We start from the raw sequence: 25,058 nt of genomic DNA on the forward strand, positions 1-25,058 counted from the left end.
GCAGTACAGGCAAACAACAACAAACATGTCGGATTATTTCCATCAGTCGGACATTCAAGTTGCCTTAGCTGCTTTGATAGCTATTCAGGAGTCTGTCTTTACTTCGCTTCTTCGCCATGTTTTGGTTTTCGACTGTGGGCTATTTCGCGCTACTACGGAGTTTCAACGCATGCACGCGCTCTTGGTGTTGTTGTATGGCAGTGTTTCACAGTACCACCTAGCCACCTGGCATGCATACTACATCAAATTTCACACACTTTTGCGTCACCGTGTGCATGCAGATTTCCGCCCAAAGACGCTCGTCTAAACGCAAAATAAAAAGTGGAAACGCAACACCACTTTTGCATATTGTGTTCAGATCGTTGTTGTGTAAAGCTAGCCTTAAAAAGTAGAATCCATGCAAAAATACTTTAAAAACAATCTCCGCTAGAGAGAGAGTATCCGGCGGCAAGAACAAGTCCTGGGTGAGACGGACAAGAGAAGGTCAGATGTCAATGGCTGACGACAGGATAAAGCTGCAAAGTTCACTCGGCCACTATTTAGGTCATGGCGGAGTGGTGCGGCTCTTCCTGCAATACAAGGCCCGGTGGCGATATCGCGCTGAACGTGTCCACTCCTTTCTCCTCTTGCCCTTCAGCAGCCCTGACCTCAGCGCTTGAACGGGCTAATAAACAACGACGATGCCGCAGCTTGGTTCCATCATTCGATCAGATGCGACCGCTGTGCACGGGCCCCATACACACCCAATGCAGTATTTATGTGAGCTGTAGCTCCTTGAGGGGAACGGAGGCGTGGAGGTTAGATTCCTGCAAAAAAGGCTAAAAACGAGCCCTGGAGCTTTATTGATGCATTCAGTATGGAGATTCCACCCTGCTCAGTCGCGCTCGCACTAGGCGGGTGTGGCTGTGAGTGCTGGCAACGAGACACAAGCTATAAAGAGGCTACTTCTGGTCACCTTTGCAGCCAAATGTAAAAGTGCACTGGAAGTCCCTGTTTAAGAAATGATAATGGGCAAGATTTACTGAGAAATACAGTACAACAGCGCTTCCTCCTTGGGTATTGGTCAGTGGTGACCTACTGGTTTTTTGATGGCATTGTTGCTTAGAGCAGCGCATAATCAGCCTGAAAGAGACTAAACATCTATGGAGAAAGGAAATGTGGCTTGCAAATTTTCACTGCTTTTCCTGAGTGGGAAGGGATGAGGTGAAAATGCAAACAGGAAAACAGGAAATGTATCCCGGGGGCTGTAAGGAGGGTTGCTGCGGTGGGATAAGAGGTGTGTGTGTGTGTGTGTGTGTGTGTGGCAGGGGGGGGGGGGATGGGAGAGAGTATCCGCTTCTATCAAAGCCTTCACGTTTCCTTTCGTGTGTAGCCAGCCACATGGACTCATCCTTTCACTTTGCGACGGGCCCCTCTGGTTCCTCTGACCACACATGGAAAAGCAAAACAGCATTTGTGTGTCTCAGAGAGAGAGAGAGAGAGAGAGAGAGAGAGAATGGTAGAGCCCCCCTACCTGAGCAGGCACATGATTTATCTTTCTGTCTACGGCCGACTCGCATGTCAAAATACACAAGACAGCTTGACTTCAGGCCTCCTCGGCTGTGACGAATGGATGTTACAAAGCCTTGCCTTTATTCATCAAAGACTGGAGGACGATGGCCACCGATTGGCTGATGGGTGTGGTGTTAGTGGACAGTGTAAATTATTTCTGCAGCATTCCTACTCAGAGCGTACGCTCTCGGACCACCCATATGCACGTTGTCCATATGCATTCTTAATGCTGCTGTCCACTTGATACAATGTAGCACTGGCTTTAGACGGGGTGTTTAGGAGATTGTAATGATAAATCTTGTCTCCAAGGCTGTAAATTACTGTATACCATAGTTTATGGAGTGATTGACACATTTGTATTGAAACAAGGACACACCCAGTGCACAAGGGTTCTCGCTTGGTGTCGTGCACTCCCATCCTAAGGAAAGGTTTACACCCAGGCCAATTCGCTCTCATTTCTGGTCTAACTCACCCATTTAATGTTAAGTAAACATTGTTCCCCTCAGAGCCATGCTCTCTCTGAAAGCCACATGTCTGTCTAAATAACCATTTGTGTTCCGTTAAGGGAGTATAATACATCTATTTATAAGACAGCAAAGCCTTCACTTTAGTTCTGCGTTGCAGTCATTCTTGATTCTTAAAGAGAAGACATATGTTGAGAAGTTCACACTCACATGAGATGCTGTGTTTTTCCGTCACAATCTTCAATGTGTAAGTTAGTCTACAGATGTGAGATTCACAAAGCTTAGTGTTACATCACGAAGGAACCGGAAAACGGGTTGTGAAACCCTAATGATGGCCCTAAGGGCCCTCGTTTTGTTCAGAGGGGTCAGCGAGGTCTCGCTCGTAATGGCTCTCCAAAACATTCGCCCACATCCAGGCCTTTGTGGGCTGCATTAGCTCAGGGCCTGCGCTTGAGTAACTGGCTATTTTCAGTGTCCAGCAAGCACTGAGGTGGTGAGGGGATTATTTGGGACCTGTCTGAGACCGCTGATCACCCACTGATTTTATTTGAAGGTAGATAGAGGTGCCTAAATAGCTCTAAAACAACATTGCTGGACATAAATATCTCAACGCATAAGCTCTTATTTTGTAGATGTGTTACCATAGAGATTATGTAAGAGATTTATGACTTGTGAAGACATGGGTTTAGAAAAAAAAAAACATGAGGGATTGCTTACAGTTGGATTTTAAAAAATGCTAAACATAGCTGTGAATGCTATATAGCTATGTCCCATCTAGGCTTACTTTCCACAGTTTTTTAAACGGTCGAATTGAACTGAGACAGCACTGAACACCACTTTTGCATATTGTGTTCAGATCGTTGTTGTGTAAAGCTAGCCTTAAAAAGTAGAATCCATGCAAAAATACTTTAAAACAATTATTTAATAAATATTTCAGGAAAATATAAGTTCATAAAATTAATTGTATATTTCAGTAGGCTATTCAATTTCATTATCCTAAAAACCCAGAGTCTCCCCTGGATGGTTCGACCCAACCGGTCACATGCCACCCGCCATCACCTGTCAATCACTGTCAAAACTCAAACGATGGAGTCGTGGTTGAAGTTTATGGATGGAGTCGTGGTTCCAAAGTTTAATAAATTAGACACTGATGTCACAGTGCTCAAAACTAAAACTCAACTAAAAATGCTTTGCGCTGGTTAGGGGGTACTTGGCTGAAAAAATATTTCACAGGGGGTACATCACTGAAAAAAGGTTGAGAACCACTGACCTAGTCTATAGAAGTTTATTGACACATTCTCTGGGTCACCCTATAGAACCGACCTTTGTAAAAGGCAGGGCACACTGAAGCCAAGAGACAGCAATGACTGCCTGTTACCTAATCTGTCTCTTTGACAACATCTCAAGCACTCCTGAGCCACAACTGGCTTCAACTCCTGAGGGGTATTCCATCAACCTCGCTAAAGGCCAAACCTGGCTTATTTCAATAAGTCTCGCTAATTTTAGTGAGAATTCTGTTCCATTAATGAGGTTAACGTGAATCCCAGCTTGGTAACTATGGGAATTTATGCCACAGAACTAACCTGCTCCGTAGCAGGTTAACTTTCAAGCTAAATTAAGCTGTGTTGCAAAAAAAAAAAACAATCAGTCTGAAAACGAGTCCAAAAAGATGGTTCTGTCAACCTGTGCTTTCGTCACCTGTAGCATAGGCCTACAACTTAATATCAACAAAAAATAGAAGTAGGCCTTTTCCGACAGTGTCACCAAGCATGGATTTACACATTCACTTTGTTTATAGCTAATGTGCATGTTAGCTTTCTAAGGTGATCTAGCCAGTTAGTTTGTTAACATTGGTCATTCCTTAACTGTGTTATGAGTAGGCTGGGAATTTTACGGGCGCCCCGCGTCGTTGCCCTGCTTGCCCGTGATGTCCTTTTGAAAATCGGAGGTTCACAGGCCACTGTGGCCTTGGTGCCCATTTCTTTTTTATATTTTGCTTTGCATCCGACTAGCGATTTTTATTTAACCTATGGCCTGATTAAGCTTAGCATTCACAACGCAAATTCATTTAGCCTATGTCTTTTATGCAGTGGAGAATGTGACAGCGCACGGCAAGAAAGAAAGTGCATCCAAATTCACCCATTCTTTGCTGAACTAGCCTATACTCCGATAGCCTACTCTTCACACAGATATTACATGTATCACATCACACGAAAGAGCTTTTTCTCAGCTTTTAAACAATGTTGGCCGCAATTTGTTGTGGTAAACGGTTCGCGAGAAAAGTAACTTTAATTTATCATGTTACATACCCATTCATCTCGGTGGAATACTTCACGAATTGTTCCCGAACACATGACAAACCATATATTAGAAGAAACAGCAGACCTTACCGAATACAAAGGTGTAAAGCATTTCCCTGTACAGTTATAACCATTCCAGAGTAATCCGGTTTTACATTTGCAGCAATGTCCAAATGTTTGTCTCCAACTTTGGGCTTCAGGTTTCACAGTGTGTTTAAATTGTCCAATACATGATTTCATAACAGGCCAAATACAAAATAAATGTTACAAATATCGCCTAGATATCTGTAAATATTAAAATCAGCTGACTAAGAGTTTGTCAAAGTAGCCTTAATGATCACAAAATGCTAAGCATGCATGTAGGATATTTAAGTTTCTTAAAGCTGAACTGTGCTTTAATTGTTTAATACATGATTTCATAACAGGCCACATAGAAAATAAATGTTAAATATAGCCTAGATATCTGTAAATATTAAAATCAGGGCTATGATTAACAGTTCTATGTAATATGTCATGTTTGCTATTAGATACGGGTTTTAAGGTGAAAAGTAAGGCATTTGTAGGTGAAACTGAGCGGTGGTGGTGGTGGTGGGGGGGTATTCATTTTGCTCTCAATTTCTATTTGCCCCCCCAATCTGAGCAGCCTAGATCCGGGCCTGGATCCAGGGCAATTCCGCGCAAAACTGTCACATTTATATTTAGTTGGCGTTACGGACGTGACAGTTTTGCGTTGTATTGCCCCCGTATCTTATATAAAGCTCTGTTCTCGCTGTCTAGCTTTCTCCTCTTTGAGCAATCGATGAAAATAACTTACTTATCGTTAACTTATATCCATCTGATTGTTTCTCGTCCTGTCTCCTCTCCTTGCTCGTTTCAGGCTATCAGTCTCTTCCTCATAGTAGGCTACTTTACTCACTGACTCGACTTTATCAGAATTCACAGATTTCACTGGCTGAGTAGCAGAAAGCGAAATGATAGTTCCTGAAGCTCCTGAAGTAAATGTTATCCTAACCAACGAAACGATTTACCACAGCTTTGAAATCTTACGTGAAAATCTAAGGGGCCGTTTATACGAGGACGATTGCGAAGGAAGACGACAAAATATTTGATCATAAATGCCTTTCGTTTACACGGCGACCCCGCCATCGGGGCTTGAAGACGCAAAAATCTGAAGACTCCTTCCAGAGTGTAGAGTTTTGAAGATGACCCGGGTTGCGTCTCCGTCTAAACGGCTAAACCAAAGATCCTTGATTACCTCTCTGGCTAAACTGTCAAATTAGAATGTCTGCGCCGTGGACGTGCCGGGTTCTATCACACCACCACCCAGCGGTCTGGAATGCATATCCAATCGAATATCACATACTCTTGCGTCTTCATATAAACAAAGATTCCCCCCTGAGAATGCTCGTCTAAACACGAATAAAAAAATGAAGACGAGACGCCACTTCTTCTCTTTTCATCGTCACCGTATAAATGTAGCCTAAATTAGGCTATTATGGTCCCCCCCCCACACAAACACCCCAACCAACCAACCACCACCACCACCAAAGGAATAAAAACCATTCAGAATTCTTTTTTTCTAACCAACAGATGTCGCCCTTGGCCTAGTATGAACCTCTTGGAAATGACCGCATAGAACAACAACTAGTAAATTTATCTAAAGCTGTCTAAAAATCATATCATGTTCAGTTGCAGGGTTTTTCCAAAGTTCACCTTACCAAGAGTTGTTCCCAATCATCATTTCATTACGTTGTGAAAGTGTCACTTGTAGCGTTACTTTTTCACTACACAATTAGATCGTTTGATCATAACAAACGCCAAAAAAGCGTCCTGAAATGCAAAGCAAACTAGGCTAATAGGCTAACGTTACCTGACTATATCTCTGATGGCTCAAAGAAATAGCAAACCCAGATTAAGCATAATCAGAAATAGCATTGCTAGCTAGCAACCTGAGGAAGGATTGGTAGTCTTATGAACCGATTGCTAACGTTAAAGTAAAGTGTTGAATTGCATTCAATAACCCATAATCCATATCCACAACGTAAAATAACTAGCTAGCCAGCATCAAATCATTTGCAATGTAGGCCTAACACTTGAACATGAACATGGCTAGTAGGAGCTTACGTTACAAAGTGTATTGACGGTAGTAGTATTACCTGGCATAAGCATGCATACACGCAAGGGCTACAAAACTTTTTATTTATTTAAAACATTGTCTTAACTGCAAGTGAAGCGCGAGCATCATCCCGCTGTCTCTTCTTTTTCCTTTTTTCCGCCCCCGACTCTTAGTGCCTTTTCAAGGCGATGTCTACTGTCTGCCAAATTTGGGATTGAGGAATAATCGAACAGACCACTGGGAGGTGGGGGAGGGGGGCACCAGAGGGAGACTGGAGAGAGGTCTTCACAGGAGATTCACCTTTTTCTCGACTAATTTGGTCTAAGCCTATATTATTTTTGTATTGCTTTTGCATATTAACATGCTTTAGACATATTTTATTTGTTATTAATACTAGTAGCCTATTGTGGTAATTCTGTAGGCAATCTATTTTTTTCTCTCGATGTTAAATTTGATGACTTTCGATGAAAATCCTGTAGATGGCGCTTACCAAATTGAACAGAAATCGTCTAGTATTGTCTTAATTTTACGACATATATCCTCTTTTTGTCAATCTACTGTTTTGGTCTACTGTTCTACCTCGTACACGAGCAGAGATGTAGCTGACCTAAACCCTATGCCTAAACCTAGGCCAAGATGCCGCTAACTTGAGTTAATGGAACGGCTTTAGCCCCAAGTGAAAGTCTACGCTAGTTCAAGCCAGGCTATTTCTGTTAAAGGAAAATTCCGTTTTTTAGCACTTTAAGGCCCTTTTCTGGTTTGTTTAGGACACCAAAATTTTGACGATTGGTCCATTTCTCGACTTTTCTGACTCGTTTTGAATCGCCTTTGACTTTTCAGGGTGGCTGACAATGGGCATACTGTAGTAGGCTACTTAAACATGTCCTAAAACAACCCTTAACGTTTTTAAAACTGTGCAACTCACCGAGTGGTTAGTGGTGTTCGTTGATTATTAAAATCAAATATATCGGCGCAATGTATGATTTCCAGCCGTCTTATTTGCTATTGTGGAACTATTTTTTCAGACACCTCACAACCGCGTATAAACTTCTGCTTAATTGTGAGCCTGAAGCATAGACGGTGGCGCAGTAATATCAACGTGCAATGAGTCTTCCAACAGAAATCAATGGGATTTTACAAAATGGCAAATAAAAGATGACAGAAACTGTATTTCGCTACGCTACTTGTTTTGGAACATCAACGAACACCACTAACCACTCGGTGAGTTGCACAGTTTTGAAAACGAACGTTAAGGGTTGTTTTAGGACTTTTTTTTGCACTGAGAGCATAAACTGTCGTAATTAAAACATGACAAAGCCATTTGACTACCTTGTTCATAAACGATGGTGTCAAGACTTCTCATTTTGATGACATTTCATTGACATAAATACTTGCTTTTGAGGAATGGACTATCCATTTTGAGCAAGTGACGTGCTTTTGCAGGTTATCCACTAGGTTTTGCAGTTTGCACTAATTGTTTTGAGAAATGCACTAACTGCTGTGCAAATGTTAATAGTGATGTGAGAAAAGCACATAAGTGACTGAGAAAAACTGTAATATCAATAATAGTGCTTTTCAGTGGTGAATAGCTAGATAGCTAGTGTTACACAGTGTTACCTGCTGACACAGACAGAGTGGACAATACATAATAGCATCTGACTCCCAAGCAGTGAAAGCTGACAGCCTGGCACCTGAAATGGAGCATTAATTGAGTGATGGTCTATCTATTTCAGCAAGCGCCGTCGACTCAGTCTCTCTGCTCTTTGTAGCTGTAAGTGTTTGCCACCATGTTGATCTTGATCATAGCATTTTGAGCAAGGGCGATCTCCACAGACAATGCCATTTGAGATCACGCCCTGTGGCCCGTAATGAGAGCTGGAAGAGATCAGCTTGAAATTTCCGTCAGTTGGAAATTTCCATCATTGAAAACTTGAAGTTATGTGATCAACAATTAAAGGCCCAACCCCAGTTCTCATTTGTATTGCATCAGGCGATTATTGCATTAGTTTGCCATTATGTAGGACTAATTTGTTCACTGTGGTGTCCAGCAAGGCACTGTGGAATACAGTATCCCATTAGATTACATAATTCTTTTGTCAGCTGGAAGAGGTCATTTTGGCATTTTAGCAAGCTTCTAAAGTCAAAAAAGTCAAAGTCAGCTTTATTGTCAATTTCTTCACATGTTCCAGACATACAAAGAGATCGAAATTACGTTTCTCACTATCCCACGGTGAAGACAAGACATATTTTACCAATTTTAAGTCCACAGACAAACATAACATTCAAGTAAACAAAAAAGTAAGTAAATAAGTAAATAAGAGGGCACATATAATAATGAAAAAATAAGAGCAGCAAAATTTTGTTGAAATTGTGCATAGACAGTCAATAAAAAACTAGTGCAAAGTCAGGCCAATAAGAGGCTTGGGTAGTTCTGTTTGACCTGAGTAATGAAGAAAGTGGCATAGTGGTGCAAGTTATGTAAGAGCAGCAGAAGTGTTGTGTTTTCAGGACAACAACACCAAGTTGTAAAGTGTACAAGTGTGCAAGTGTGCAAGTGGAGTAGTGCAGGCGGCCATTGTGGGTCCAATGTCCAGGATGTTATGTAGCTGAGGGTGGAGGGGGGAGAGGAGGGAGAGAGTTCAGCATCCTTACAGCTTGGTGTATGAAGCTGTTGGTGAGTCTGGTAGTGCGTTCTAGCATTGCCATTGAGGTGTACCCAGAGCTTACCCAGAGCCGGGCCAAGCCCTGATGGGTCCCCTAAGCAGAATTTTATTTGGATGGTGAATAGTCGTTACCAATGAAACTAAAAGTCTTCATTTCATTGCTTATGTCATTACATACAAAATTGTTGAACTAGTTATCAAATTATGTCACAATGCTGTAGAATTGCAAAGAGCATATACAGTAAAAATGTGAAACGTACGTATTCAGTGTCTTGTACTCACTTACTCCCCTACTGTAACTACAGCAATGTGTAACTTTACTGTAGTTTTCAAATGGCTGTACAAGTAGTGTATTAAGGTTTTGCACCTCCGTTCTAATGTTACGTCACCGTTTGTTTACAACTAGAGTTGAGGCACTGCAGAGTGGTAGGCAAGCCTACAACAGTCGGGATGCATAGGCTACACATAGTTACAAATAGCTTCAAAATTGAAATTTTGATTATCAAATATTGACCGGGATGCCGACCACTTGTGTAGGCCCTAACAGTTGGTTTTACATTAAGAAGCAAAAAGGCGACGAACGACCGTTTAGCCTACCTATCCTCATGGTTGTGGAGGATGATCGTTCTCAAGATGGCCTAATGATGTAGCCTAGGCTACTGTCTACTAAGACGTAGGCTAAAATAAAACTATCTACAGTCCTCCAAAAATGAATTGCCAGAGATAGGCTATGAAGGGGAAAAGTGCAGCATTTTAAACATGGCAAGAATATTTTTACCGGAACAGTTTGGTCTAATTTGTCTCGTTAAATTCGTGCTTGTGGACATCAATCACCACCTGGAAATTCACAATTTCATTTCGACATAGTCCAGTATTTCTTTCGAAATTGAAAAAAAATGTTTTTTCTTTTTTTTAAAAAAAAAAAAAACGCCGACGAAATTGTGAATTTCCAGAGCGTGTTACTCCACACTCGGCAATCGACTCCCTCTGGACTTTCCCCTAAAGACGCCAGCTGCAGCAGCAGCAACATTTCCGGAAAGGTACTGGCTTAATGAAATTCATTCTGGACTCTCTATCCGACCACATAAAGACCTCGGGATACTTCGGTTTGGCTTTAGGGACCCTCTACTCACTACCACGTAAGTGTAATGTTGTTTGGAACTGTAGAAGAGGTATAAAAATAGCGTTTTGTAGCGGCAAATTGACTTGCCCTGGTCACTTCCACGCTAACGAGTTTTGACTAAAAACGGTAAAATCGAACTTTCTCAAAACACATCCAATGACATGATTTTGATGTCAACTCAACGTATGTACTCCCAATCATCCGTAAATTGATCTAAAGTGCATTTTACTCTGGATAATTCCTTTAAGGCATTAAGATCAATTTCAAAAATATTTTTTATTCCTCTTTTTAGTTGTGCTTTTGTTTTTAAAATGCATCTTGGATGATCTAATCTTACTACTTGTTACCACATGTTTACAATACATATCATTCTGCTCAGGACACATTCATTTGGAACGCTGAGCATCCGAGAATTGATTAGTAGCGTTTATACTACAAAAGGCATATGGTCAAATGCCGCCGTCAAATCAGACCACCTCGGTAAGTGGCAAGCACATTTAAAAAAATGTAAACTGGGTCTGCATGAGTTAAGTGTGGGTCCCTTTCCCATCTGCCTCTGTCTATCATATCACAACTCCTTTTGCTGGCGCTGGCAGCATTCCTTTGGTGTAGAGGGTTCAACTTACTGTGGAAAAAAGAACCTGATGACTGAAATCATGATGGAAGGAAATAGAATGTAGTCAAAAAGTTTACATTGCTTTGCTCTTTGATCTTCGCAAATATTGGTATTGGTTGGTCTCTCTCTCTCTTTATCTCTTTTATAGACATCACACACACACACACACAGAAACAAAAAAATATCATATTACAATCTCCCCAAATGTCTCCCCTCCTTTAAATACTAGTACAGCCATAGACTTTCTAATGAGGAGATAGAGCACTCAAAAAATCCTCCATAGAAACACATGGGGTTACTTCGTAAAGACAATATGGTAGTTGTCTACACACATCCCGCACCTTCCATGGCTAAAAGTTAATGTGAAAAAATAATCAGGTGTTATGATCTCACCGCTGAAGCAAGGTTGGTATCGTGAATTCTAATGGTCTCTCTCACGAATCCTCATTCTCATGGTCTCTCCCAAAATTGTAGTCATAAGAACAAAACACTTGTAGAAAAAAGTACACCTGGTTAGGAAAGGAAGTAGTTGGCTAAACACTGTTGTTGGTCATCTTCTGAGTCTACAGATGGACCTACATGGACTCATTACAATTTGCATACCGTCCAGAGGTGGGTGTGGAGAATAGCTTAACCTGTCTTTAAGACAATGCCATTCCCCAAAGAGTGGATTATTTTCCTGGCTTCTCTATAGTTTCAGTGTTCTTATGGCAGAAAAGTCCCTGAGGGTAATGTTGTGTCATGGTATAGCACCTTTTTCGAAAACGTTCTAATCACATATTTGTGATCGTACTCCCAGGGGCCCAGCTGCATCTGATCACATATTTGGGACCGTACTCCTCAACAGGTTAGTCTACCTGCTTCATAAAACACACTCTCACCTGGACATGGCTGGCAGCATTGTGAGGATCATGTTCTTTAATTTCTCAAGTGCTTTAACACCATACAGCCTATGCTGCTACGGGACAAGCTATGAAGGATGCAGATAGACACCTTGACAACTTCATGGATTACTGATTACCTGACTGACAGACCACAGGTTGTGAGAATGAAAGGGTGTGTGTCAGCAGGTAGTCAGCAACATAGGAGCACCACAAAGGACTGTGCTGTCTCCTTTTCTTTTCACACTGTAGCCTACACCTCAGACTTCCAGTACAACTCTGAGTCATGCCACCTGCAAGTTCTCGCACGATTCTGCAGTTGTGGGGTATTTAAGTGATGGTAAGGAGACGGAGTACAGGCAACTGGTGGACCACTTTGTGACATGGTGCAGAAACAACCACCTTGTCTTGAATGTGGCTAAGACAAGGGAAATCGTGGTGGACTTTAGGAGGGCCAGGCCTGAGCTAAATACCATTTCAATACTGGGTGAGGAAGTAGAAGTTGTTGAGAACTACAAATATTTGGGGGTTCTTATAGACAATAAACTGGATTGGCGGTACAACACTGAGGCAGTATACAAGAAGGGTCAGAGCAGACTCTATTTCTTGAGAAAGCTTAGGTCATTTAATGTGTGCAGCAACATGTGTTCTATCAGAGTGTTGCAAGTGCAATTTTCTTTTCTGCCATCTGTTGGGGCAGTAGCATTACAGCCAGGGACACTAAGAAACTGAATAAAATAAGGAAGGCTGGCTTTGTGTTGGGGACAGCTCTAGAGCCCCTGGAGTTGGTGGTGGAGAGAAGAATGCTGCACAAACTGTCAAATATATTGAACAATACCTCACATCCACTACACAACTTACTGGTCAAACAAAAAAGTGTTTTCAGTTGGAGGCTATTCCAACTAAGCTGTAAGAAAGACAGATACAGAAAGACTGTTTTACCCACTGCAATAGCACTTTATTATGACTCCCCCCTGAGCAGAGAGAGTGAGAGAAATAATATTTTTTTTATAATTTATGTATGTATGTATGTAGGCTTATGTGTGTGAATGCTGTGTTTGTCTGTGCTGCTGTCACACTGTAATTTCCCTTTGGGGATGAATAAAGTATATCTATCTATCTATCTTCATCTTTCACCATTGCTGTCCATCTTGCTCACAAGCATGGAGTAGTACTACACAGCTCCACCACCACACTTCATACAGTCAACTAGTATTCTCAATATTGCCCAAATCTATGCTGGAATTCCGACACTCCCTCATATATCCCTTCCCTACATTGTCAATTAGAAAATTGGTGGGAATATTTGGAAAGTATCAGTTATCAGGTAGTTGCTTTCTAACTGGGGTTCTAAACATAGGCAATATTTAGGTGAAATATTGATCAACTTTACATTTGTATCTCATCTCTTCAAAATATGCAGTATAATCCCTTTTCAGGTGGCGGCCATATTGCATTTGGCAGCCTTCTTGGTCTCAAGGATCACTGGTTGAGCACCCTGGCTAAATCATTTCAGTATGCCCTCAGCTGCATCTGTGCCAAATTTGGTGCTTGTAGATGAATTTGCACGAACAATGGGGTGTAAGGCCCCATACTATAGTCAAAACTGCTTTTTTGGACAGCGGCCATATTGGAATTGGAGGATTAAGGGTCCAGATATACTGGGTCATAAATATAAATTCCATGATAAAATAAATTCCATGATAAATTAAGCTGAAAAAGACATCAAGTTTGTATTTGTAGCTCATGTGGTTCAAAAGTTATAGTCAGAAGCCTTTCCGGGCAGCGGCCATATTGGATTTGGCTGCCATCTTGGCCCCAAGGGTCGCTAGCTCTGGCACCCTAGCTAAATCATTTCAGTATGACCTGAGCTATCTGTGCCAAATTTGGCGCTTTTAGATGAATTTGCGCAAAATTACCTATTTATGTGCTTAAGACCCCCCCCCACTAAGTGGTACTTTAGTGTACTTATAGGAAGTACACCTATTTATAATACATTGTTAGTATAATTTCGGGAAGTGTAATTCACTTCATCATTAGTATAATATTACACTTTAAAGAAAGTGTACTATAAAACAAGTGTTTTAATTAGATGGCATATCAGAAGACCTAAAATAAAAAAGATAAAATAAAATATGCTGAAATGCAAACATTTATAGTGGTAATTTAACAGGGTTTTGTAATTTGTAATAGCCTACATAATCCGGCTGCGCAACACTAGTGGGCGGGTCTGTTCACCAAAATGTTGTGTGAGGTCTGTAAGGTCACAGGTTTGTCAAAATTACAGATATTAGCTAGGCATGGCAGAGACGTTGGTCCTACAGAGCCAGGAGCCAAGTTATTTGTGATCAGGTGAGTCCCAAAGTATATTGTTAAATGATTCTGATGTAGCTTACTCTTTATGACATCTTTGAAAATGTGAAGTTTATGACTTGGCAATCTTTCAAGAGTTTGTTTTCATCCTTGCTAGTACAAGCTAGCAATGTCAGATCACATTAGCTAATGTCAACCCAGATCATACCTGTCAACATTTAGCTTTCCAAAAACGGGAGATTTTTTTTTTCGGGTGTCAGTGTTTATACCGGATCTGTGTTTGCATATTTAATACGTTTCAGTCAGCCTACTTCCAAAACTCCAAAGCTGCTTGCTGTCAGATTTGGTTCCGAGGGAACAAGTTCAGTGTATCAACAACACTCAATAACAGTTTATGTGATGTGTTCAATTAAATTCCAAACAATTTCACAACAGCTAGTTCCGCTTGCTTACGACGAGACTCAGGCTGCGCAGTTGACACCCGCTTCCTTATTTGGGTTTTGGGTTGCCAGGTTTTAGCCTATGACAAAATGGTTGAAATTGAAACTTAAGTGATCGTGTATGTGTAGGGTGTATTTCATACACAATCTGGCAACCTAAATGGATCAATGATTTTAAAATGAAGTTTGATGGCCATGCAAATTACGGGAGTTTTCCGGGAGAAATAACAAAACGGGAGGGTGCTGGGAGATGACCTTGAAATACGGGAGAAACCCGGGAAAAACGGGAGGGTTGACAGGTATGACCCAGATCCCTAGCCTGGCTAGCGCCACCACTTCTCAATGAGACGTGGTCTGGGAACCAAACGTTAATTTTCTCGTATTTGAAAAAAATGCCCAGATCTGTTTATTGGGTGCCACGGATGTCTATCAAATGCGTCTGTGCATAGCTCATCATCGTCTTGCTTTCCCCCTTGTTCTGTGATTGGTCCCCTATCTCAGGCGAAAATTTGCTCCATGGTCTCCAGGCTGCCTTAGCAGCGTGAATCAAATCGCGCGCAAGGCAGCATGGGAACACCCAGGCTACCAGATCCCTATCAAGAAGAAAAGAAAACTACATTAGCCTACTTTGTTTTCTATAAATTACTTTGTTTTCTAACAAATTGTATAAATTGACAAGCTCTGGCTAGCACTAACGTTAGGCAAACTATGATGTAAGAAAATGTCTGCCTAATGTTCTTTAACATTATTTGCGGACCAGTGCGGGGAGCCTCACACTAGCGAAAGGTGGATGGTGCTAGGCTAGTCAGAGGGACACAGTGTAATCATGTTGGCGCCTAATTGCGGAACGCTTATTAACAATAGATAAACATTGAATTTTATTGAGTGGTGCCATGCCAACAAAATATAACTGATAAATAAATCTACATGGCAGAGTATGGTCTGCGGAGTTTTGAAAACAAAGGAATCTGAAACGGGGTGGTCGCACTCATATCAGCACCAAGGTGCACACCACTTTAACAAAAGACTACCTGGCCAGGTCTATCCATACTAGGATGGCAAACAGATGGTGTGAAGTACCAATTTGACCCATAGTAAATGTGAAAAAGGTACAGATAATCTGTATTAATGTCATTATTGTCAATGGATTTCAGTGTAAAATATTGTTTTTCTTGTAAAACAAGAAAACAAAAATCTTCTTTCTGTTTTCACAGACAAGAGAGACATATTCTCTAATACCAAGGTCAATGCATTTGACTCTGCTGTCCAGCCTAATTTCTGGGAAATGGCTGAATGACACCTACCATAATAAAACATGTTCAAACCAGCCACCCTCTGCCTCGTACAGTTATTTTGTAGGAAATCACACTCTCTTTAAGGAAGGAAATAAAGTGGCGTGGACGTAAGGGTGTGGATGCGTGCCACGTCCAAGGCTGTCACAGACACAACAAAAGAACATGGAAAGGAGATGGACATTTATTAACCTAAAATACTTCTGTCCTTGATAAATGAAGAGGATGGGTGGAACAAACGGTGTCACCAGAGACTTACTGGAAATACACTTCTACAGTAGCCTTGCTTCAGATGTGTTTTCCTGTATGATCCTCTTTCTGCAACTTATACAGTTTGATGCTCTTACCGCAATTTTAGTGTACAGTTTGTTTTTGTACGGTAAATAATTCCCTTACCTCAACTTTCCAGTAAAATAGTTCAATATTAATTATATTAGAATATTATATTCAATATTAATTATATAATAAATTCCAATTCAATGAAATAATGTTCAATAGTAATACAAATGTTACACACATTAGCTTTTTCAAAAATACTTCTGAACAGATGGAATCGTAACAATATAACAGATTACAGAAAAAATCTTACAGTAAGTCAATTGAACACAATAAAATAGAGAACAGACATACTATATGCCCTCATCATCCCCCAATCACACATTATCTCGATTGTTTTGTTCTTAACAATTATCAAGTATATACAGTAGGCCTACACAATATTCACATTACACAAGTCCTTTCATATTTAAACAGTCCTTCAGGGTACTCATTTTAACAAGCTTTATCACCCATGTGAGTTTCATTAGAGGTTGAAAAACTATTATGAAAAGGTACAAATGCCCAGCTGTGAATAAATAAGTGTTTACAGAACAGAAAATAAATATTATTATTTATAGTACTATTGGAAACTTGCTGCATATTATATTGCAGTTTTTCTCAAACTTTCTCAGACCAAGGACCACTTAACCAATAAAACAAAAACTCACAGACCACCTAGCTAAAAAAAGAGTAGACCTAGTACATTACACAATAGGCCTACTAACTGAACCACTTTGTTATATTACACAATAGGCCTACTCACTGAACCACCTTGCTTATTGTATATTACACAACAGGCCTACTCATTGAACCACCTTACGTATTGCCTTTGCACCTTGCTTATGGTATGATTTAAACTGGCATAGCTTACGTAGGTAGTTTTGCAGAACTGTTTGGATTTACATACAATTGGTTCAATATTGCAAACAACTCATTATATTTTACCACGTCTGCTCGTGGACCACTTGGCATAGCTTGCAGACCACCAGTGGTCCCCGAACAACACTTTGAGAAACACTGTTTATATTGTGTATTCTACTGAATTATTTGCTATCTCTATCAACAAATGTTCATTAATCTTATTTGTTGTGAGGTCACAGTGAGAGTTTTCCAGCTTTAAAATATGAAAGGGGGGAAATACTTGAGGTAGAGTATCACATAATGTGATATTCCTCTTCTACCACTAGAGGTCAGGCTTCACTGAGTGATTTTCTGAACACGCCATGGCTAAATTACTATGATTGTTCATCTACAGTTATTACAAGTTATCCCTTTAAACAATAAAATAAGAGTAGAACTTATCTGTACCATTGTCCTCAGTAGGACATACTCAGTGCTTTTATGTTAGTTTCTATTCTCATTAAACCAGATTCTAAATTCCAGCAGATTGAGAAATCGCTTACAGTAAACCAAATTCTAAATTCCGGCAGATTGAGAAATCGCTTACAGTAAACCAGAATCTAAATTCCAGCAGATTGAGAAATCGCTTACAGTAAACCAGATTCTAAATTCCGGCAGATTGAGAAATCGCTTAATTGAGATAAAGTGATGGCAGGGTGGCGATCCTGTTAAAGAGTGACCTCAGAGACAGCCGCACAATTCTCTCTCTTTGTCACACAGCCTCTAAACTGAGACAACAATTCTGAATGCACCTTGCCATGAAAGTCACCTTTGAGAGAGAAAGGAGTTTGTACGTGTGTGTATGTGTGTTTGTGTATGTGTATGTGTGAGTGAGTACCTGTTTGTGTGTGTGTGTGTGTGTGTGTGTGTGTGTGGCATATTAAAGATGTGCTACTAATTGTCAAAATGCCAGAGTGTGATGCATTTACAATCAGTAGAAAACAAACAGTACATTGTCAATGAGAGGTAAACTCCTTGATCCCATTGGCCAGATTTGAGGGATGAGACAAACGTTGAGGGATGAGACAAACGTCAGCCTGGCGGCAAAGGCACTCAACTTTCTCTCACAGACAACCAGGCCAAATTCCTCTCTCACCACTTTAAAGGAATTATCCGGAGTAAAATGCACTTTAGATCAATTTACGGATGATTGGGAGTACATACGTTGAGTTGACATCCAAATCATGTCATTCGGATGTGTTTTGAGAAAGTTCGATGTTACCGATGTTACAGGTACTCACTCACACATACACATACACAAACACACATACACATACACACACGTACAAACTCCTTTCTCTCTCAAAGGTGACTTTCATGGCAAGGTGCATTCAGAATTGTTGTCTCAGCTTAGCCTTAGAGGCTGTGTGACAAAGAGAGAGAATTGTGCGGCTGTCTCTGAGGTCACTCTTTAACAGGATCGCCACCCTGCCATCACTTTATCTCAATTAAGCGATTTCTCAATCTGCTGGAATTTAGAATCTGGTTTACTGTAAGCGATTTATCAATCTGCTGGAATTTAGATTCTGGTTTACTGTAAGCGATTTATCAATCTGCTGGAATTTAGAATTTGGTTTACTGTAAGCGATTTCTCAATCTGCTGGAATTTAGAATCTGGTTTAATGAGAATAGAAACTAACATAAAAGCAATGAGTATGTCCTACTGAGGACAATGGTACAGAGGAGTTCTACTCTTATTTTATTGTTTAAAGGGATAACTTGTAATAACTGTAGATGAACAATCATAGTAATTTAGCCATGGCGTGTTCAGAAAATCACTCAGTGAAGCCTGACCTCTAGTGGTAGAAGAGGAATATCACATTATGTGATACTCTACCTCAAGTATTTCCCCCCTTTCATATTTAAAAAAAAAAAAAAAACATAGTCCAGTATTTCTTTTGAAATTGAAATGAAGTTGTATGAACTAGACTATGTTTTTTTTTTTTTTTTAAAAAAAACTCCTACGGACTTTCCCCTAAAGAGGGCAGCAAAGATGGCAACATTTCCGGAAAGGTACTGGCTTGATGAAATTCATTCTGGACTCTCTATCCGACCACATAAAGACCTCGGGATACTTCGGTTTGGCTTTAGGGACCCTCTACTTACTACCACGTAAGTGTAATGTTGTTTGGAACTGTAGAAGAGGTATAAAAATAGTAGTATTTTGTAGCGGCGAAATAATATGCCCTTCTCACTTCCACGCTAACGACTTTTGACTAAAAACGGTAACACTGAACTTTCTCAAAACACATCCGAATGACATGATTTGGATGTTAACTCAACGTATGTACTCCCAATCATCCGTAAATTGATCTAAAGTGCATTTTACTCCAGATAATTCCTTTAAGTGAAAATGGGGCCAATTCCATGACCATTAATTCCATGACCTGCTGCTCCAAAGTCAGAGCTGCACAATGTCCACTAATATCACCAGTTCATCTGGATGATGTCCATAGAAAACAAACAGCTTTTTTTGCACGAGTTGGGTAGCCTATGTGTCTGTAGGAATGAGGTGTGTCGGCCTATTGTTACTCCTGGATATTAATCAGCACTTAACTGCCACTCTTTTTTATTCACAAGGTGTCAAAAAAAGAGAACTAACAGAAAACTACAAAAATTCTGACAAAAGAGTCGAATCACTAACAGATAGCATGGTTTCACTCCGAGTACAGATAAGAGCACGGTGATGAAGTTGTTTTGAATTGACAAATAGGGGACAGATTTGGAGTAAAATATCTTCCTTTACTTGATGCCCATTATAGTGAGGGTAAACACAATTTCAAACACGTCATTGAAAAGGGCCAACTCCCTGCTTAATGGTCTTTTGGGCCCCTCGACTTCAAGGCAGCGCTGCCATACCTAACCCTAAACCTAACCCTATCCCTTGCCTAACCCTAGTGCCTTAGGCAGCGCTGCCTTGAAGCCCACGGTGGGGACCCAAAAGACCATATATGCCAACTCCCTTATGCAAGGCTGATTTCAATTGATTTCAGCCCTTGTTGCCGATTGGTAACATCTTTAAACATGCAAACTTTACTTAACCTCTTCAAATCATACTGAGCATGCATTGTCATTTCTGGGGTTGCCAGTGTCCATGACCATCTGTGAGTAAGCTGTGTCTATTTGTATGGCCACTGAGGCAATAGAGGTCAGTTTAATTGATTTATCTTGTTGATAAGATCAAACAATAAAAGCATTCACACATTGTCTTGAAACTTATGCGGTAATTATAAACTCATAATGTAACAACAGCAAACAGCTATTGGGGTCAGAATCCATTTATTTCTGTCTTTTGCCTATTTTGTTGTTTCCCAAGGGCCATGTCAGTACTGTGAACAATAGCATTGTTTTTGCATTTTAGCATACAGTTTTTGCTCTGTGAATACTTTTTCTTGATGTAAATTAAAATGACTGTGGAGGTTGTCATAGATTTATGAAAGATGTGCACGAAAGAGAGTCACAGTACACTTCTTTGGCTGATTGTTTATCAGTGAACTGTGTGGTTGGTGGTGCTTAACATTGAATCCACATAAAGTTTTGTTAAATAAAATGTCATCATTATTTTCAAGCTGTCAAGATTTTTTATTGCATACAAGGTAGGTATAAAGGTGAACAATTGGTATTATCCACCTCAGTTTTCTGCTGGTTAGGTCTACTTTAACTATTTAGTAATCAGCCGCAGACTTCAAAGTACATCATTGCATATCAGTGTGTAAGTAAGCTGTTATGCTATTTTGTTAAAGGATTCCTGGATTGCTTTCTCTCCAGTCTTTTCTATTTAAATAATTAATTCATGCACAGACCCATTCCAAACATTCACTCCCATGATATAAACATGTTATCCAAGAGTTCCATGTCTTCCAGAAGGATGGCCTATTAGTGCACTTCAGTTGCCTCTTTAAAGATGCATACGGAAATGATCACTAATACCATGTGCACTGATTAATTTAGTGTCCACAAACTGAAATACTAGTAGTGGATTCAAACACACAAATAGTTCCTGTGTTTCCACTTTCATTTCTCTATAATAAACTATTGAGATGACATTGTATAACATGCTTTTAGCATAACACATTTCAGTGTAATTTCACCCCCCTCCAGCTGTCAGCAGTGGAACGGAAGCAGACTGACCGACAGCGCACACAGATATTAATTTCTTTCAGCCTGTGGCTGCAGTCAGTGAGTCAACATGCTAACAGTAAACTGATCCCTCCATTTAGAGGGCTAGTGTGGTGTCATCGTGAGTCCAGTTCACCCACCCTCTCAAAGTCTTCCTCTGGCCTAGAAGGCCCTCAGGGCGATGCAATCCTCCTCTCACCCCCCACAGACTATCAGATGATCCCTTAACGTCAGAGATAACTGATAACTTTGGAGATGTAACATACCATGTGTCTCTTAGTTTATGTGTGAAAGTGTGTGTGTGTGTGTGTGTGGTTCAGAGAAAGAGAGAAATCTAATCCAGAGATAAATCCAGCTCTCTCTTTTATTGTGCTTGTCAAGAGTCTGAAGTCCTTCTTTTCACTGCCTGTACATTTATCTGTGTTTGCACTGAGCATCAGAGCAAATCTTCACCAGGAAAATATGTCTGAAACCAACTTCTAAGTAGGAATACATGATTTTTGCACACTGTATGATGCCTATGAAATTCAGTGACGTGGTTTCTTCTGAATACCTGTAATTTACTGACAAGCCTACCAGAAGGCCACAGAGATAGTGTCAACATTTGCTTTAAATTGTATAACGATTTAGATAGGGCCAGAATAGTCTTTATAGACATTACAATCGACTCATCAGGTCTGACGCTCAACCTCAGTATATTTAGTTTTTAATAGACACTACTCCTTTTCAGCGTGCACTTTTGTCTCCCCCCTCTGTGCGCGAGCTTCGCATAGTCCTCGCGCTTGCGCACGCCACCGCGTCGCAGAAGGAATACGACGCGAGCAGATTCGCGAGCTCGCCTTGTTTTTGACCGTGCGGAGACAGTGTACAAAATATCCACGGGGAAAAAAGCAAAGTTGAAACAAATACATCTTTAGCGAGGCCATTTGAAGGTACGGTAGGTAAAGCTGGTTGATTTCGCACCAGGAAATCAATGCTATCTCGGTAGATAGCTGCATGGCATCTGGCTATCATTATCAAGCTAATTGGGAGCACAAAGCATTATTGACAGCTTTAGCGATACATTTGTTTCAGATGCAACCTATGGTCGTTACATTTGCTTATCCATCATATTGACAGTTTTGGCATGTATGTGCCTTGCGCAGTAGAATACAGGTTTCGTGTGTTTGGATAAAGCGCTTGAGCTATCCATGGCAGCGCTGTTTTTTCGGTCCAGGTAATCTGACTTTAGACAACAGTCTGGCATCTGTAGAATTCCGCATGAATGTATCACGACCAGATTAACAGTATTAATGAATTAATTCTGGCTGCCCTTGGCAAAAAATGCTTTAATATTTAACTACTTGCTCAAACACCCATTGAGTAATGACATAATAGCAAACGATTTTGCAATAGCAATTGGCATATAACCACTGGCGTAACGTGTAGGCTAATGGTTGATATTGCTCTGTCTTTACGTCTTTGCAGTTCATATCCGGCGAATCAAGACTGTAGGCAGCACATATATATGGGAATACGAACATGGTGTAAAAAATGTTATGACCGGAGGCGAGGTGGGCATGCGATAAGGAAGGCTACCACGCCAGACCCCTGCCCCTCGGATAAAGAAGAGCGTATGTGAGTGTGCGTGTGTGTCTATGTGCGTATGCGTGTGCGATATTATTTCTTCAGTGACGGATTGGGTTGCTAAAGCGGACTAGCAATAAGACATTCCGAAGATGCTGAAGAGGTGGTCCGCAGCAACGCCATGCAGCAGCTCTCTCTCCGCCGTCATGCTCATCCTCGTCTTGCCAAGGTGCATGCTCTCAGTCTGTGCCGACAAAAACCTGGTGAGCAAAGAGGACTACTACAGTGCCACGGTGAACGCCACAGTCTTGGACCTCAAAGGCAACCCTAAACAAATGCTCACGAAGGACGACGGGAGGTACGGGCAGAATTCCCCCAAAACGGAAGCCAAGGGAATCGTGATCGCACCTGCGCCGGTGAATGGAGGTAAGCGTTAAATGCTTTTGTGTAATATGCTCCCTATTTCAGCCCATGTCCTGTAGGCCTACATGAGATCTACATCCATCAGCTATAGTTTCCTTAACGGCTAGGGATGATGCCAAGCCCTCTGTAGAATGGTGTCATCACCCTACAGTCTGATGCAGACATCAGACCTCTTAAGAATGAAGAACTAGCCTGCTATTCCACCGTACTTACAGTGTTTTGGTTATTATTCACTTGTCACTCTTATCTATTCGTTGTGTGTGTGTGTGTGTGTGCGCACTCACCTCTGTCCTTGCCAATACTAGTAGAGTTTGGTCCTTCAGTTGTTGAGAACATAGAGAGGTCAGTCATGTCCAGAGATTTTGTTAACTTCTCCATAAGAACACATTTTTAACTGTCACATACATTACCATGTCACAATAATTGAACACTTGGTGGTCTTCCATCTGCTGCAGTATTAAAGAGTCTTTTAGAATGTCAGGCCAAACTTAATGGTTTGGGACTTATCAGGACAACCACAATCTGCTGCAAAAATTAACATGTTAAGTCTCTGTCTGTTGTAGGGAAACCTGTCTTTAAAATATACGGTCAATCCTCTGCTCAGGTGTTGAAGCTATTTTCCCAAATCATAAAAAAAAAACTATGGGTGTGATCAAAGAATGGAAACCATTTGAGATTGCCAGTGTATTTGTCAGTCTAATTATGTGTATGTGTGTTTGTGCGTGTGTGTGTGTGTGTGTGTGTGAGAGCTTGCACGAGTTCTTGTGGTTGATGACACCATGGCTGACTTTGCAATCCAAATTGCACACTTCAGGTGGCTCTTTAACCAAATTATTGTGTAATTCATGTTTAAGGACATACTTAGGTTTTCTTGGTGATGTCGTGAGCTCATGTGTCTCAGGAAACCTGCTGCATGCTCTGTTGCTGTTAGGCCCCTCCTCTTTGGCCTTTTTTCAGAGGATCTGTTTTTGTTTTTTTTTTGTTCTTTTTACTGCAAGAGCAAGCAGTTTTGCGAAACACAGCTTGACTGAACCATGTCACTGTCCCCAACCGCTCAGTTTGCATTGGGGCAACTTCTCTGTTTAGATATGTGTAAACCTGCCTCACCAACACTGTGTGTGCGTACATGTGTGTATCTGTGTGTGTGTGGAGATTGCTGCGTCCCCCAACCCCTTCCTTCTTCCTCATCTCTTACGTAAGCATCCTCCTAAAGAAAGCTCCGGCTGCCTGGGCTCTTTTAGAGGGAGACTTGTGTGTGTGTGTGGGTGGCTGTGTGAGTGTGATTTCAGATATGATGTGTGTGTGTGTGTGTGTGATGTATGTATGTATGTATGTATGTGTGTGTGTATATATATATATATACACACACACACAAACACATGTATTATTGGGCACATGGGAAGGGTGTAGTTTCAAATTTGAGATGGTCCCTCCCTGACTTTTCTGTGTGTTTGTGTATGAGTGTGTGTGTGTGTGTGTGGCAGAAATGTGTGTGGCAGAATGTGTCTGTCATGTGCTGGCCTGTTTTTAATAGATGAAATATGCACACACATAATCACATACACGTACATTATACATTACAGTACACTGCATCAGTGCAGTGTTATATGTCGTTGTATCTGATTACAGTTATGATTTCTTCACTATTACACACTGCTATCTGCATTATGCCTTATGGATAATTTTACTGAATGATCTTTTTTTAAGAATGCATGTCAAGCTCTGTATTGAATGACTCAGAGGGGGTCATATAATTCTGGAATAGAGAATAGGAATCTCAATATTAGCTTCCTGGAGACAAATGTATCGGTTTTATCTCCATTAATAGAAATGAAACATTACAGTAAGCTACTTTTGCCCTGTATTTCTCCCAGTTGCATCAACTGCTGTATGGACTACACAAGTGCCCCCCTCTTCCCCCAAAAACAACATTGTTGATGAGCTATAGATCATGAGAAATCCAGGGCACACAA

General features: G+C 40.8%; 1 protein-coding gene across 4 annotated transcripts in view; it reads left to right on the forward strand.

Moving 5' to 3' along the window:
* Positions 1–21,860: 21,860 nt before the first annotated feature.
* The window catches only part of rnf130 (ring finger protein 130), a 52,099-nt gene continuing 48,901 nt past the window's right edge, over positions 21,861–25,058 (forward strand). For 2 of the 4 annotated variants that reach the window (XM_048230939.1, XM_048230938.1), the window contains exons 1-2: positions 21,862–22,028; positions 22,564–23,088. In XM_048230939.1, the coding sequence (XP_048086896.1) occupies positions 22,815–23,088 (274 nt within the window). In that variant the 5' untranslated portion in view covers positions 21,862–22,028; positions 22,564–22,814. Of the gene's footprint in view, positions 22,034–22,563; positions 23,089–25,058 lie in introns of all 4 variants that reach the window. The other 2 variants (XM_048230942.1, XM_048230941.1) reach the window with 2 other exon arrangements.

Source organism: Alosa alosa, chromosome 21, assembly GCF_017589495.1.
Source record: "Alosa alosa isolate M-15738 ecotype Scorff River chromosome 21, AALO_Geno_1.1, whole genome shotgun sequence".
Lineage (NCBI taxonomy): Eukaryota > Metazoa > Chordata > Actinopteri > Clupeiformes > Clupeidae > Alosa > Alosa alosa.